This window comes from Panthera leo, chromosome D1, assembly GCF_018350215.1.
Source record: "Panthera leo isolate Ple1 chromosome D1, P.leo_Ple1_pat1.1, whole genome shotgun sequence".
NCBI lineage: Eukaryota > Metazoa > Chordata > Mammalia > Carnivora > Felidae > Panthera > Panthera leo.
This window is the reverse complement of record NC_056688.1, coordinates 26,048,180-26,065,884: the sequence shown is the minus strand read 5'-3', so window position 1 is coordinate 26,065,884 and position 17,705 is coordinate 26,048,180. Positions and strand designations below refer to the sequence as shown.

General features: G+C 35.6%; 1 protein-coding gene across 2 annotated transcripts in view; it reads left to right on the top strand.

The window, feature by feature from the left end:
- The first annotated feature begins 7,034 nt into the window (after nt 1–7,034).
- Nucleotides 7,035–17,705, top strand: part of ARHGAP32 (Rho GTPase activating protein 32) — a 198,658-nt gene continuing 187,987 nt past the window's right edge. For both annotated transcript variants that reach the window (XM_042904540.1, XM_042904539.1), the window contains exon 1: nt 7,035–7,226. In XM_042904540.1, coding sequence (XP_042760474.1) covers nt 7,111–7,226 — 116 coding nt within the window. In that variant the 5' untranslated portion in view covers nt 7,035–7,110. The remainder of the gene's footprint in view (nt 7,227–17,705) is intronic.

Genomic DNA, 17,705 nt, shown 5'->3' with positions numbered 1-17,705 from the left:
CTAATTTAAAAAAGAGTCCTTGTCTCATGAGAATTTTGATTCTTCTGAAGCAGTGTAACATTTTTTAGTAGACCTAAAACATAGATTCATGAAACATCTTCCTTTTATTATACCTCTCGGTTTTGTTTAGCACCTATTATTCACAAATGTTTTGGTAGATACTTTATATATATTGTTTCATATAATCACTTCAATTGCGATACAATTGGGGATGGTTATTCTGATCAGATGAGGAAATAGAACTCCTGAGTTCACATAGGTGATAAGCACAGAGGAATTTGGATCATCTGAACTTCATTAAATTAATAAAATTCCAACATGATTTCCTAAATAGAAACCATGGGTACTCAGAAATTGTACTTAGCAATTGTTTTCAGTTGCTTTGTATATTTAACTTGAATGCTACTTATAACTGTGAAACAGCTTAATAAATTGCATATCAGTAAATAACAAGTTAGTTCAGTTTCTAAACATGCTTACCTTATCTCAAGGGAACAGTGATATAATTTGAAGATTCTAAATTGACACTTAAGAAACAATTTTATTATTTTGAAGTACTTTTTGAGACATCATAAGATATACTTTGCATTCACTACATCTTTTGAACACATCACATGAAAAGCACCACAGATTATAATATTACTGTCTGGTTCCAGCCAAATTGGAAGAAATTGGCAGATACTCAATCCCTAATTAATGTGTCATTCAAACTTGAATATAAATCTATGTATCTTTATCTTCATTTTAGATTTGCCTTGGTCTGTATAAAAAGATTGCCTTATTTATTCACACTGACTTTATTTATTTTTGAACTTTATATTCCCTATGCTTGGGATGTAAATTTTTCTGTCATTCACTCATATGTATTCAATAAGCATTTTTAAAATTTTGTTGTTGATTTCTTGGGTAGATGAGGTATATTCTAGGGTAATAATTCTCGAGTATTCAAGAGAAGAAACTATGGAATGGATCTTTTAACTTATGAGTTAACCAAAACAGCTAACACACTTTTGTGTTAAAAATTAGCAAAATTGTAGATAAAGAAAGTAAAACTCACACAGTATTTTTGTTATATGGTCTCCCAAGCTATATGTATATAATGTTATGCCATACACACAAACACACACACACACACACACACACACACACACACACACACACACACTTTTTCTTATAATAATGGAATCTACTGTATATAGTGTTTCTAGATTTTTTTTTTCAAGTTACTGATACCAAACAGACTATATATAGCACTGTGGTTAAAAATTATGTCGAAGAAGTCTGATTAAGTAGACTGTCATTAGTATATTTCTTTAACCAGTATTTACACAAGATGAAGATTCTATCTAGATCATGTTACAATTGATGGTAGTTACTGATCCAGTGAAAATGTAGTCTGAGATTATATATTTATTGAAGGTAGAGTTATACATTATAAGAAATATTACACATTTTTAAACTTTAATACCACAAAGTATGTTTTCAATATTTATTTATTTTTAAAAGTTTAGTTTTGAGAGAGAGAGAGCAAGAGTGTGCAGATAGAGAGGGAGGGAGACAGAGGATCCGAGGCGGGCTCTACACTGACAGCAGAGAGACCATCGTGGGCCTTGAACTCAGGAACCATGAGATCGTGACCTGAGCCAGTCTGATGCTTAACTGACTGAGCCATCCAGGCGCCCCCAAAATTATGATTTTAATCTTTGCTTGTTTAGCTAAAGATACAGAATGTAATTTAAAAACAGTATATGATTTTAGTTAAATTTCGAGAGAATTTGTGCATACACTTGGGAAATTTCCACTTAACATCACTTGTTAAGGAGATTGGAAATGTCATGCTGAATTGTCTTTGATCTAATTTTATATGTACTTTGTAATCTTTGTTTTAATGTAATGAAGGGAATATATGAGCTTTCTGTTCTAATTTTTGATTTTCCATCCTTCACATTCATGAAAGGGGTTCAGATAAGTAGAAAATTATATCTTAGCTGAGACTTGTTTCCTTTTATTTATGAGATCACTACTCTCTTTTAAATAAGGGTGATTACAAAGTGATAAAACTAAAAAAAGCCAAATATTTGCAGATTAAATATCTTTTTTCTCAGTTTTTATAATTACAACAATAAAAACATCTAAATGGTGTCAGTGATGATGAGCTTGATGGCTGTCATTTACAGAGGATCTTATCTTCACTGTACAGTATGATAGTTTCATCACATGCATTATTTCTGATCCACACAACCTTACAATGTTATTATTTCTTTTTTAGAGATAACCAAACCAAACTGAGACTCAACTTAAGCTACTTAACCTCAAACCAAACTATTTATAAATGACATGTTGAGATTTGAACCAATGTCTGATTTACATTTCTATTGAAAATTTTTTTTAGCTTCATAAAACAGCTTTTTGAAATAGAACATATACTTTTAAATGCGTATATTCTTGTAATAGGGATGATATATTGTTAAGGTATCCATTTTTTGGAAATTTTATTTAGCTTTTGTTGGAGAGTTGTTCACAGATCTCTGAATATATATTTCTAATGAGGCAAAACCTGCTCTGACATGGTATGTTTCATTTTCCAGCCAAATAGACTTTTTCTGTTATGTTTCAAGTGACCAATTGAGGATCATATTAAATTAATTGTATTCTTTAGCTATTTTAATGAAATGAATTTATTTATAAACAAATAACATTTATTCTGTTTAAATAAATTTTAATAAAGTAACATATTCATAATTGTTTGCCCTTTAGATATATTATAAACTGAAGCAGATGTCTCTGTATGATGATCCAGAATACATGAATATTCTGTAATAAGTAAGAAAATAGTTATTCTTTTGAAGTTAATTATTTCAATGTAGGAAACCTACAAACCACCTACAATTGGTTAGAAAAACAATTTAAATATATAAATAATCTGAAATTTTGAATGAATACATAGTATAAGAATGATTAATGATGGATGACATTTGTCTCTTACGGATTATGCTTCTTACATTTGGAAGAAAATCTTCAATCGCAAATATTTTAGGAAGATACTTGCTTAACTTTTCTTTCCAAAGAATTATTTGATACATACATACATATATATATGTATATGTAGATAATACCTAGACACATGCTATTCACATTGAGAATATATAATTTTCTGGAGTCTGTTTGGTATATTTGTGTTTAGAGTCATAATTGTGAACCATTCTGTGGACAAAGCTTGGTGCCCAGTTAGGGGATATTGACCTTCTGGCTATGTGCTGTGTGCTGTTTTTTTTTTTTTTTTTTAATTTTTTTTTTTTAACGTTTGTTTATTTTTGAGAGAGAGAGAGAGAGAGAGACAGAGCATGAGCGGGGGAGGGGCAGAGAGAGAGGGAGACACAGAATCTGAAGCAGGCTCCGGGCTCTGAGCTGTCAGCACAGAGCTTGACGCAGGGCTCCAGCTCATGGCCTGAGCCAAAGTCAGATGCCCAACCCACTGAGCCACCCAGGCACCCCACTGTGTGCTGTTTTGAAGCGATTTGAGAAAAACAACTTTAACTTAAAGAGTGGGAAAAGGAGCCCTGAAATCAAGACCTCAGTTCTCTTGCTGCTCTGCTGCCGTTTTGTGTGATCTCCTACCTGCACTCTTTTTTAGTAGTCAGCCCAAATGTGTGGGGGATGCTGTGTAGAAATGAATGCAGGTCAGTGTCTCCCCCCCCCCCAAAGAAAGAAAGAAAGAAAGAGAGAGAGGGAGAGGGAGAGGGAGAGAGAGAGAGAGAGAGAGAGAGAAAGGGAGAGAGAGAGAGAGAGAGAGAGAGAGAGAGAGAGAAAGAGAAAGAGAAAGAGAGAAAGAAGAAAGAAAAGAAAGAGCAAAAATAACCTATGAGATTAAAGCCAGCCAGGCTAATGAGCTGAATGGGGACCAGGAGGAAAACCACATATTCTTCCCATACAAATAACATTTTACATGGAGGTTAGATTTATTTTATTTATTTTATTTTTATTTTTATACAGAGAGAGAGAGAGAGTGAGCAGGGGAGGGGCAGAGAGATGGAGAGAGAATCCAAGCAGGCCCTGCACTGTTAGCATGAAGCCCGACGTGGGGCTCAAACTTGTGACTTCAGCCAAAACCAAGAGTTGGATGTTTAACTGACTGAGCCACCGTGGTGCCCCTTGGTGGTTAGATTTTAAAAAGTATTTTTAATGCACACTTATAAACTGAGTAACCCTGGATGAATTATTACCCTAACCTTCAATTTCTTCACCTGTAAGGATTATAAATAGCTTCTTCTGTGAGAATTACATAATTAATTATAACTAAGTTTCTAAGAACCATAGCACATTGCTTGGCACATGAAAGTACTCAGTATATGTTTGCTGTTACTATTACTACTTAACTGCTGCTAGAAAAATAAGCCACTTAAAAATTTTTTTCTTGCATAAAATGCATTCTAGTTTCAGATTCTTAAACTGTGGCTAGAATTGCTTTTCCTCTTGTTGCAATGGGTTTAGGAACTCCCCTTTCCCTTTTCTTCCTTACCTCTTGGTCAGTAGAAGATAGAGAGTCAACTCAGTCTAAACTATTGATGGTGAGTCCTGTGGTGTAGGTCAGAGACTTGCGCCCCACTGCAATTTGTTGGGAAAGTGAAGCCTGATAAGGTTTCAGGTTTTAAGCCGATCAGGGGAAAAAGGGTTAAAGCAATTGTAGTCTTCAGGAAGGTGGCTCCTCCTCAGCTTCTGGTAGCCCCAGTGATTGACTCCACTTTGTTCCTTGCATGCCCCCTGCTACCTTATGTTTCTGCTAGATTTTCATTAGCTACCGAAGGGAACAGAACGCATGTTGATTTTGAAGTTAAAACCATTTTTTTAAGACTCCTGATAGTAGAGGCAAAACCGTGAGGCCTGGGGTGCTGGGGGGCTCAGTTGGTTAAGTGTGTGACTTCAGCTCAGGTCATGATCTCTAGGTTGGTGAGTTCAAGCCCTGCTTTGGGCTCTTCACTGTCAACGCAGAGCCCGCTTCAGATCCTCTGTCCTCCTCTCTTTCTGCCCCTCCCCCTGCTTTCTCTCTCTCTCTCTCTCTCTCTCTCTCTCTCTCTCTCTCTCTTTCAGAGAGAGATAAGTAAATAAATCAAAACCTGTGAGGCCTGTGGAAGGTTGGCTTGGTGCATAGGTCAGGTTGGTGGGATTGAAGGCTCGCTGCAGCAGGGGTGTCTGGGGGAGGTTCTGCAGTGGCAGCAGGACTAGAAAAGATTTCCTGAGTGAGCTTGTATTGCTCAGACTGCCCTCACTATTCTGTGTAAAAATACGGCTTCCAGTTCATGTTTTCATGTTTAAAAGGACTTGAGGAAGTGAGGCAAATCAATGACAGTAATGAAAACAAAATAAATGATTAAAAGGAAAGATAAGTTGGATTCATGAAACAGATTCAAGGAGTTAGGACTGCTTAGGAGGAAAAAAAAAACACCTGATTTAAAATAATATTTAAAAATTGGATTGTTTGCTGAGGGATATAAAGACTATATTAAAATTAGTTATTATTTTCCAAGCATTGTGTGCACATGGTGCAGTGAAAACCTGTCTCCCTCATTCTTCTTGTCTAGCTGTGTTTTCTCTCGGAGATCGCATGCCGTCCTTCTCTGCATATTCTGCACATGTTAGCCATGTGTGTTTCCCCTTCCTGTTTTAAAATGTGATGGGAACAAATCATATATACTGTTCTACACCTTTACCTCTCTCTTCTTTGCCTTAATGGTGGGCCTTAGGGTTTGTTTCACATCGTGACCAATAGGGCTGCCTTGTGTTTCTCATTTACCCAACTGTATAGCACTCCCTTTGATGGGTATTCCATAATTTGGTTATCCAGTTTTCTGTTAATGAGCAAGTTAGATTGTTTTCGCTCTTCTATTTTGCTGTTATAAAGTTGACTGCCATGAATATTTCAGTTCAGTTCTTATTTCCACCTGTGAAAATAAGGCAATTTCCTAGAAAGGGAATTGCTGGGCCAAAAGATGAATATCTGACATGTCAGTGGTTGGTAACAACATGGCTGTTTTCTAAGTAACAGTTGTCGTTGCCAGTGTTACAGATGCTATACTTTTCACTCATTTACCAGCAGGTCATTGTATTGCTCCCATGGGCATCTGCAGTTTAAATGATGTGTAAAAGTGTCGCATGCCTTTATTTGATGTAATAGTCAATGTCTTTTTTTTTTTTTTTTTTTTTTTTTTAATTTTTTTTTTTTTTCAACGTTTATTTATTTTTGGGACAGAGAGAGACAGAGCATGAACGGGGGAGGGACAGAGAGAGAGGGAGACACAGAATCGGAAACAGGCTCCAGGCTCCGAGCCATCAGCCCAGAGCCTGACGCGGGGCTCGAACTCACGGACCGTGAGATCGTGACCTGGCTGAAGTCGGACGCTTAACCGACTGCGCCACCCAGGCGCCCCAGTCAATGTCTTTTAACTTACGGTATTTATTCATTTTTCTTTAAAAGGCTATGGACAAGCCCAGCTGTTATGTCCCGTTTTGGATACCTGAGCAAGTGTATCTGGCAGTTATTACTGAGGGGAAGGAAAGATGGATGTAATATTAGAAGGCCTGCAGGTCCCTACAGCAGGCTTACCTTCTCTCTGAATTGTGATCCTTTTTAACTGTGAGGTCTGTGTGTGTCTCATTGTGGTTGGCCCAGGAGACTTTTACATAAAATGTTATCCTTTCTACTTTTTTGTTTACCTTTCTTAAGTCTGAAATAGCAAAATAAGAGCATCCTGCACTTTGAAAATGTCTATTTTTAACTTATTAACTGGAAACTTTGAGAAGACTAAATAAATTAGGGAAAAACCACCTTCATTTGGGTTTTGCGTTTGGTTATGTAGGTCACAGAGCCTGAGGCAGTGGGAGGGACTCTGGTGTCACAGGTGCAGCACTCAGAGGCGGTGAGTGTGCTCTATGTGATTTCCTGTCTTTACCCCAACTGTAATTAAGCGAGCACGTAATAGACTGTGGCCCGGCATGATCACATATCACTGTGTATCAGCCACACACTTGAGTGTACATAAACAGAGCTGAACAACTGGAACATTGGTGGTGTTCTTTATCCATGCCTTGAGGTTTACATTTTTCGAATACAAGATGGAGACTGAAAGTGAGAGTAGCACTTCAGGAGATGATAGTGTCTTCTGGTTGGATTCTGAAATTCTAACTCAGGTGTCTGGAAGTGAAGAGGGAGAAAGGGAAGACAACTTCAGGTAATTGTGGAATTCGCAGTTCTCTCTCTCTCTCCTCTCTCTCTCAGCTTTGTTCCTCCCACCACTCCCTCCACCCCACACCCCTTTCCCATTTTTTCTGTTTTAATCTCTTTTCTGGTAGGACTGTCTTTTCTGTGGGGGGAAGGTTTGGAGCTGAAAAGAAAAAGTTTCTAGTTGTACATAGCTCTCTTCATTCCACAACATGCCCTGAGCTTATAAAATGCATTTTAAATGACTTGTTAGAACACCAGGAAGAGAAGGTGTTAGACAGGTTTTGTAGTAGCATTTCAGGAATTTCAAGTAGAGACTCATAATGAATGAACTACCACTCCTTCCTGTATCTGATTTGTACCTAATAGATTTGATCTGAATTTGAATGTAATAAGATTTTTTCTTCCTCTTTTTCTTGGAATGTTTGTGTGTGTGCATGTGCGTGGATGCTTTTGCTGCGTTATTCACGCAAGTAAAACATTTTGACTATAAGTACAAATTATTTCATGGGTTTGATCCTTACTCTTGTCTCTGATCTTCTATCTCATTCCCCTTCCCCCCTCCCTCCTCCCTTGCGAATCTTTCTTGGTTTTCAATCTCTAGTTGTAACTTCATAATTGAAATTTTTAGGAAATGCTTCCCCATTAAGCAGTTCTCAAAGTTTGGTGGTACTGGTAAAGATCTTCCCCAGCTTGTGGAGACAGACCATTGGTTTATTCATGCTGTTACAGACTTTAGAAGGCATTTTTCCCCCCGAACATGGTTAGCAGATTCATTCTTTTGGAGTTACTAAAACACCTCTTGAAGAAGTTTGTTCTACATATTATCACTGTCACCCACAGGAGCAATTAAACATCTTTTAATAATTTTACCTGTGCATACTTGGGTAGGTGAACATACCATTATTTACACCAGAGCTTGTCTTTATGTTTAATGTTCAAGAAGAGTCTCTCTGAAGTTAAAGAATTTCTTTATCTTTAAAGCCTGGGATAGGGCTACTTAGGTGGCTCAGTCAGTTAAGCATCTGACTTGATTTCAGCTCAGGTCATGATATCATGGTTTGTCAGATAGAGCCCCATGTCAGGCTGTGTGCTGACCATTTGGAGCCTGCTTAGAATTCTCTCTCCCCCTCTCTCTCTGCCCCTCCCCTGCTTACAGTGTCTCTCTGTCTCAAAATAAATAAATAAACTTAAAAATAACATCTAGGATAAAGGACAGAAGGGATTGAATATAAAGAAGTCCTGATAAGCTACATTAAATTTGTCACTCAGTGGTTATAATGAACAAGTATGTTTTAAATTTTGAAGAAAAATTTAATGTTCAAAGTATGAAAATGAGTTATTAGCATATGAAGTTCTTATTTTTGTATCAACTTTCTCATTCTTCCCATAATTTTATTTGTCCTTTCTTACATATAAGAAAGGACATATATTTATATGTCCTTTCTTATGAGTAAGCTGCTTCTCTCCCAAGATATGCTGATGTTACACAAATTCCTTACAATATGGCAGTGTCTCATGAACAATTAGAAGAAATAAAGTATTTATTTTGTTTGTGTTAAAACTGTTTGACTTGGTATTAAAACTATAAAAGTTATTTTGGGATATTAGTCAAAGGAAGAAACAGGACTTTGTTGTAATACATTTGGTGATGTCATTCTCAATTTACTTGTTAGGCAACAGGAGACTATCTGGGATTTTCTTTTGATTGTTAAATTTGAGAGCAAATCTGTGCAAGATTGAACTTTTCTTTTCCTCAAGCCTATGTGATAGCATTTTCATCCTGAGAAACTGAGCTCTATTAGTACTTGCTTTGTTTTGGGAAACCATGATAACACCACAAAGCATTGATCCTTTTTATAATGATATTTCATATCTGAATAGCTTCATGGCTCTCCCAGACCAAATAGGTCTTTGGGGTTTGATCTTACTTTATTTTTATTTGTAAGCGCAACAGAGAGATCTGAGTAAGGCCGTATTTCATGCATGTTTCTCACCTATTCAGCAGTTAGACATGGGGAAACGCGGCGGCACGGTGCCTTTACAACATTCATAGCCGCGTTCCAGCTAAAATGCCTAGCAGAAAAAAATGTGTGTGGGTGTCGGAGGTGAAGGGTTGGATGGTAGGAGTTGCAGCTGTAGCCTTGGGAGAACCAAATAGTAGACTCAATGTTAGAGTTGTTTTAGTAAAAGCAATTTAATCATTAAGAAAATATACAGAGAGTCTTCATGTGTTTCTTTAAAATCTTACATTAAATCAAACTGTCCTTATTGTTTACATTCTAGTTAATTTCCACTTACACACTGAGTCGCATACACACACAGCAAGGGCAAAAGATTGTGTGCTGTTCTTTTTCTCTGAATAGATTCTAAGCTACGTTTAAATTCATTCTTAGAAAAATAGCATTGTGTTATTTGAGACACCGTGACTGATAAGAGTATAAAGTTCTACCATACCTACAATGTAGGTTCCTGGTGCTGCCCAGCTGTCATCTGCGTTAGGAGGAAGTACTCTTGGAGGGGTGTTCATGTCTGTCCCAGTAGCTTTTAGAATAGCATTTATTTTTAGACTTGGTTGGAAGAAAGGATACTTTTTCTTACATTCTAGCCCTGTGGGGAGTTGCCCAGTCTCCTTCTTAGCAGTAGTTCAAACTTGTACCGCTGACTCACAAATGTCTCATTTTCTGATTTCTTATTTGTAGAGTGAAGTTATTTTCTACCATTATCACTATGGTAAAATAGTAATTCAACTAGAATATTTAAAGATTGTCACAGTCCTTAGAATTCAGTAGTCCTTAAACATCATTGGAAGAGCCCTTTTGTAAATAAGGAATATGAGGCAAAAAAGGAAAAACAGAGATGTTTTAATTATTTTAAGACAGAAAAATTTAATTTTGGAGTTGTTATATGCAATATATTAAGCCAAATATGTTATGTACAGGATGTCATTTATCTGTGTATCAAGCCTATAAAATAGGTACTATTTTCCCCATTTTCCAGATGAGGAAATTATCGCTCAGAAAGTCACACATAGTCCACATTGTAGTATATGGTAGAGCAAAATTTTGAACCCAGGTGTGATTGATCTTGAAAGTGAAAGACTTTAGTGAAACATTTAGCTGCTAAAGGTTATTTTCTGGTAAATGATAACTTTTAAGAGACTTTAAAGCTGACATCTTAGTTCTGAAATTCTTTCTTTGAGGGATTTTGAGCAATGGTGATGTGTATAGTTTATTCAGTGAACATAAAAGTGAACTAATGCATACAATAATGTGATCTTTTAAATGTGATGACCTCTATGGGGTGCCTGGGTGGCTCAGTCGGTTGAGGGTCTGGTCCGACTTTGGCTCAGGTCACAATCCCATGGTTTGTGGTTTTGAGCCCCGCATGGGGCTCTGTGCTGCTGACAACTCTGAGCCTGGAGCCTACTTCAGATTCTGTGTCCCCCTCTCTTTCTACTCCCCTGCTCTCACTCTGTCTCTGTCTCTCAAAAATAAACATTAAAAAAAATTTTTTTTAAGTAATGACCTCTAGAACACCTAGCAGTTATTACTAATTCATTATCATAAGGGTTCTGGTTCTTTGGCATTTAAGATTAGAAATGTTTGTCATATAGTCTAGTTTAGTCTTCTGTAGTATTATGTTACTGGCAGATACATAGCCTGGCAAGTATGACATAATAGTTCGAAACACTTACAGAGATGATATAGTGCATAAATGAACCACATCTTCAGAACTATGTGTTTTTAATACATTTTTTAAAAAGTTTATTATTTATTTTTGAAAAAGCGAAAGTGCGAGCAGGGTAAGAGCAGAGAGAGAGGAAGAATCTCAAGCAGGCTCTGGGCCATCAGTGCAGAGCCCAGTGCGGGCCGCACAGAACCACGAGATCATGATCTGAGCATGTATCAAGAGTTGGATGCCCAATTGAGTGAGCCACCCAGGTGGCCCTAGAACTGTGCTTTTAAAATCAGTTTGTAGATGTCCAGATCTTTCAATAAGATCTTTGCTTTAACTCCGTAATAAGGTGATTTTAGGTGAAAAGAGAAACTTGTAACTTTAGTTAAACCAGATGGTTTGGTGAACATGTTTTAATTTATTTTGCAGTGTCTTCATTGGTTTATAGCATCATATGACTAATAATAGTTCATGCACTTGATTTGTTGGTTGCTTCATTAATTCTCGGCCTTATTGGAAATGATACTGTGAGTTAGAAGATAACTGCAGCAATCCTAATAGGTAACAATGGCTTTGGAATATGGTATTCTATTTCTTCTAGGCTCTTACTTTTCCTTTAGATTTAGAATGATTTCTTTTGATGGCTAAATTTCTCTGGAAGCCTATAAAGCAATTTCACAATTCCTTGCTTTTAATTCCATGGCTGTTCTTATGTCGTCTGCAGAAATTTTTTTGATTTTGGGATCCTCAGTTTTTATGAGCCTGGAAGGATAGAGAGGTAGCATTAATAATTAACCAATGACATGTATACCTATATTACAACCCAGGTCTGTTTTATACTCTGTGACTTCTCATAGGCATCTCGCCCTTAATAATCTGTTATGTATGATACCAAAAAAAATGTATCTTACCAAAAAAGATGAGTATTACTCCATAACCCTGAATGTGTGATCTAGAATACAGGTGAGTCCTTAAAATATTCTTTCAACATAAAGTATAATTTTCACCTAACATACTCTTACCAGTGTCACAAGGATAATAAATTTAATTATGATCAGCAAAGTCTGATATGAACATCACTTAATCTCAGAAAATTTTATGCAGTATTGGAGTCTAGCCTTTGGGCTGTCTTTATGATCTATGAAATAAATCTGTCTTAACCATGAGGCATGCTAGTACAGGGCTTTCTTGGTATTTCAGTAATTAAACTCTTTGGGATGGAATCCAAGGTAAACCTTTCTTCTACCTGCCTGTATGAGTTTTTTGATGTTCAGGAAGGGCCTTAGAGTACAGAAACGATAGAAAAGTATGTCAGAGTTCCTGGCTATTAGGTTGTTTATTTAAACCTTAAAAACCAATTTTTCCTTAACCTTTGCATTTTACTGAAACATGAAAACTCCCTTAAACAGTCATTTGCATGTTCAAACTCAGTAAATGAAAACCCCTGGAACATATAAAGTATTGTTTGTAAATGTAATATAGTCAATTTCCTTAAAAAACAATCAAGTGATAGCCTAGCAAGATTAAAATGAGAACAAGCAAAACCTTTCTGGACATTTAATTTTAGAAGATATGCTATAGTTTTACTTTCCATTAATGATTAGCTTCTCTTTCCATGCTCTTATATTCAGATATGTATTTTCTTTATTATTAGAGAATCAAATAATTTCTTCCACTCAGGTGTGCTGTCTTTTTCTACCATGGTTCTCTTTTCTACTTCTCTTCCTCTTAAGACAAGATCTTTAGAATACTTTTCCATCCTCTTTCTCTCAGTCCCCTTTGGATACTCTTTTAAACTTACCAGCATCTTACCCCACCCCAATCCCAGTTTTTTGCTCAGATGTTTTGATACTTTTTGTCATTTATTCACATTTAATTATATGTATCATTGGTCAGGACCAATGTTGTTTCCTTTTTATCCTCTTCCATCTTCGTGTGTCTGTTCTGGTACATTTGGCTTTTTGTTGGTATTTTCTTGAGTATTTTGTTCACATAAGTTCCATGAATGATGTACTCTGATTTCTTGCCTGTACTCGTGCCTTTTTTTTTTTTTTTTTTTTTTTTTTTGTAGTTTCTGTCTGAATGCTTGTAACACAGTCTTTTTATCCTTAGTTACATGTATTTTATCCTTAGTTCTTCAGCTTGGAGCTCAGTGACTTTCAATCCATAGATTGAAGTTTTCATGTTAGAACAGAACTTTTTATTATTACTTATTATTTATTTAATTTTCCCCTCTCTTCTATCTACAATAAGTGTCTCATTGTGGAACCTATTTATTACATATCAAGTCTTCCTAATCTGTCCTTTAATCATGATATATTTCTCTTTACATTTTTATTTTTTTGATTTGATGTATTCCTTATACTGTTTATTTAGGCCACCAGTAAAATCTTTAATCTTCCAAATTCAATCTGAGTAGGGAAATAGTTCTTAAGGTTTTTTTTTTTTTTTTTTATATAGACATAGCATATGCACTGGTACCTGTAAATAATACATTTGTGTTATTGTCTTCTTTAGCTTTGTGACTATTTATTTAGTGTACATGTGGTATTTTTTCTGACTGAATGGAATTTATGCTTTTAACAACTAAGCTAGATGTCTGCCCTTCTTTGCCTCTTTCCCTTAGCTGTTTTCTTTAGTAGTCCCATGATGCATCTAGTTTCTCGTAGGTGCAGACACCCACATTAGGAGCCCTGGTCCTTCTAATTGATGGTTAAATTTCTTTACAGAGTGATTTTCCAGTTTTTATTAATTCCTTAGGGGCAAATACCTCTTTTGTTGTGGAGAGAAGTGGGAGCGTAGCCTCCTTAGGCCTGTTTTCCTCTTTGGGTTTACCATTCACTGTGGTCCCACTTGCTTATCAAGACCTCTGTCCTGCTGCTTCCACCCATACCATTCTGTTAAGGATTTGTTTCCTTTTATTTAGCTTTCAGAGACTTTTCAGAGACTTGGAGAGAAAAGAGAGATCTCTTTCTTAACATACGTGCAGTCTCGAATTGGAAGTCTACTGGTACTTTTTCCCATGGCTTTAGAGAGGAAACTTCTGAAGAGAGCATTCAGTGAGGCAGAGTGTTGTGGTGTCTGTTAGGCAGTCTAGTGTGTCTCTAGAGATGTGAATGGTTTATTTCAGTGTCTTCCTCAGGATGTAAAGTGGAAACTTCCAGGAGAAAACAGCTCGCCACATCTGGAATGACTGAGATGTGTTAGTGCATTTCAGTTTTCCTATCTGCACAACAGGGCTAATAATAGTGTATCAGATAGTAACTAGTTAGAAGATGTAATGGAAGAAAAAGTGCCAATTTTAAGAACAACGGAAATAAAATACCCAGAAATAAATTTAACATTTGACATATTTGAATTAAAAATAAAACATTACTGAAGGACATAAAAGACATTTGGAAGAAATGAAAAGATATACCTTGTTCGTAGCTGGAGATATTCAACATCATGAAGATGTGAGTTTATTGGGCTGCCTGGGTGGCTTAGCTGGTTGAGTGTCTGACTTTGGCTCAGGTCATGATCTTATGGTTTGTGAGTTCGAGCCCCACATCGGACTCACGGTTGTCAGGGCAGAGCCCGCTTTGGATCCTCTGTCCCCTTCTCTCTCTGCCCCTCCCCTGCTCATGCTCTCTGAAAAATAAATAAACATTAAAAAAATTATCAGTTTATTATAAATTTATGTAATAATAAGAACAATTTTTTAAAACCTAGACACATTGATCTTGAAAATAAGTTGATCTTGGCTAAATAACTTCACCAAGGAACTTTGGGAAGAAGAAAAGAAGCAAGGACTAAGTACAACCAGATATTATACTATAAAGTCTCAATAATGAAAACTTTGTGGTGCTGGTACCTGAATAGAAGGCATAATGGGATAGAATGGAAAGCCTAGAAATATATTCAGACACATAGGAAGACTTAGATATGGTGAAGATGGCCTCTCAAAAGCCCATAGGGACAGTGTGTGCTATTCAGTAAGTACCTTGGGGGAAACTTGGTATGCATCAGTGGAAAATAAAAAAAAATGAAGTCATACCTCATACCAAGAATAAATTCTAAAATGACTAAAGATATGTTTATTAAATGACATCACAAAAATTTTAAAAGAATACGTGGGAAAAAAACATTGGGGGGTCAAGGAAGGTTTTAGAGCTATTCTTTAAAACACAAAACCCTCAAAGGAAAGAGTTGTGAAATTCAACCACATAAAATAGAAAACATCTGCATTACAAAAAAAGGACAAATGACAATCTGGGAAAAATACTTGGAACTCATATTACAGATGAGGGACTGATCTCTTTAATATATAAAGACCTAAAAATAGGTAAGAAAAGACCAGTAACCCGCTAGAAACAACAGCTTATGTATAAAAAGAATTTTTTCATTATGGAGAATTTGCCTTTCAGATATACTTGCACATATGTATTAATGACATATTTCGAAGCTTATCGTAGCATCGTTTGTAATAGCAAAAGATTGGAAATCATGCAAGAATCCCATCAGTAGGGGACTGGTTAAATAAATTGTGGAACATCTACACAGTGGAGTATCATACAGTGTAAAAACAGCAAAGAAACTCTTTGTAAACTCATGGAAATTTGAAGTATGCTGCAGGAAATACTAGACAACTACATAGTGGTGTGTAGATATGATACTTTTTTATGCAAAAAGTGGATTGTAATAGAGGAATAAATGTATTCTTCCATTTTTGTACACAAAGTAGGATATTTACATGTTGCTTTTATACTTAGTGTGGATGTGTTCTTAATATAATATGAAAACATTTATATATATGAATAGATATATTCATAAAGTTTGGAAGAATATATAAGGTGGGGAGTGTAGTGGATAGGAATTGGACAGGATTTTTGTCTGATAAAATTACAGTATCTATTAAGAATTATAGCATATCTGGCATTTTCAGTTGGAAGTGACCACATCTCAATTCCACTGGCTTCAGCAAATCTCTGTTCTGTTTTCACCATCAAAACAGCTGACCCCATTAGTCTTACATATTCAGTTTCTTTATTTTCTGGGAATTCTGGGAATATTGGGTTTATGTAAGCTCTTAATAGTGTATATAAACTATCCGGAACAGAACTTCTATATTTTAAGGAGCTTTATAATCTAATGTATTAATATCACCTGAAAATAGGAAAATATATAACTCTTTATGACGACAGGTAATGACTATCAGTTACAGACATACCCAGACACCTTGCAACTTCAGTCTTACTTTAGCCATGGGTAAAAGAACACCAAACTCACCACTTTAGGTATATGAACAAGCTCTTCTCTGCAGTGGAATTGAAGCCTGTTCTTTCACAAACAGATATAAATTGAGTGACCAAATTCTCTGTTGTCTGCAATAGAGTAGAGATGCCTGTCTCTATCAGTCAAATATCACCGCATGCTCAGGCCATAAAAAAGACTTCTCGATCATTTCCCATACCATTGGGGCACAATTTATTGGCCATAAGTGTCACAGAACCAGAACCAAACTTAGCAAAGAACCATCAATAAACAAAAACAAAGATTAAGGGAATAGAAGCAGAAAGGTAGAATTCTGTTGCTCCTTGGAATTTACTCCAGGGATCAAGAAAAGATATGCCTGAGTGTAAGCAGTCCCTTAGGGAACGCTTCTCAGGCAATGTGTAGTGTGGACTTCTCTGTGGAATTTAACACTGTCGAGTATAATTTTTCATAAGCCATCAGTAAGACTCATACAAAGATAAAGTGAGTATATGTCAAAGATATAAATAATTTTTAGATGAGGGAGGTGGTAAGGCTGGTTCCCACAATTTGAAGAGAGTGGTTTTTTTTCCTCTTTTTCCTTTTGCTTGAAAATACTGCAGGTCCAAATCCGAGGTTTTACAGAAAACTCTTGTAAATAAAACATTAGATTCTTTGGGTTTTATGGTTGGTAATCTTAACATTCTATCTTTTCTCTTCGATATGCAACTATAATGAATCACTTTAAAGGTAAAATTTGTCCATAATTTAAAAAGCATGGAACAAAAGGATCAATTAAATAAATAGATATTAAGTTTTTATGGAGTTGATTCATTGTTATATAACACAAAATGTATAATATAAACAATTTTTATACCTTTTAAAATATGTAATATTTACCAATATACTTCTTATTTTATACTTTCATTACGGTATAACTTGCATATAATTCACAAATAATGAGTGTATAGCTTGGAGAATTTATATAAATGTATATACCCATGTAAACACAAACCAGTCAAAATATATATTACTTTAGCCCTAAAGGTAACCATTATTCTGACTTCTGTCACAGTAGGTTTTGCTTGTCCTTGAATTTTATATAAATAAAATTATACATATAATAAATATATAATGTGTATTATAATAATATATAAATATAAATAAAGTTATACAATGTACTCTTTTCCCCTAGCTTTATAGAGCTACAATTGTCATTTAATATTATTTAGGATATTCAGCATGATGATTTGATACGCTTATTTATTGAGAATAGTGTGTACTTTTGTCTGGCTTCTGTTTCTCAGCATTTATGAGGTTCATCCATTTGTTGCACATGGCAACAGTAATTATTTTTCAGTTCTGTGTAGTCTGTTATGTGGAAAATAGTACCTTATATTTGGCTTCTTTTTGCCTTACTGTGTGATACTACTATATAAATACATTTGATTTTTGCCTTTGACCTTGTTTCCTGTGATTTTGCTGAATTATCTTACTCTAATTGCTGAACACATTGTGTCATCTTCAAATAATGAGAGTTCTAGTTGTTCCTGTCTAATTACCTTTTATTGACTTTTCT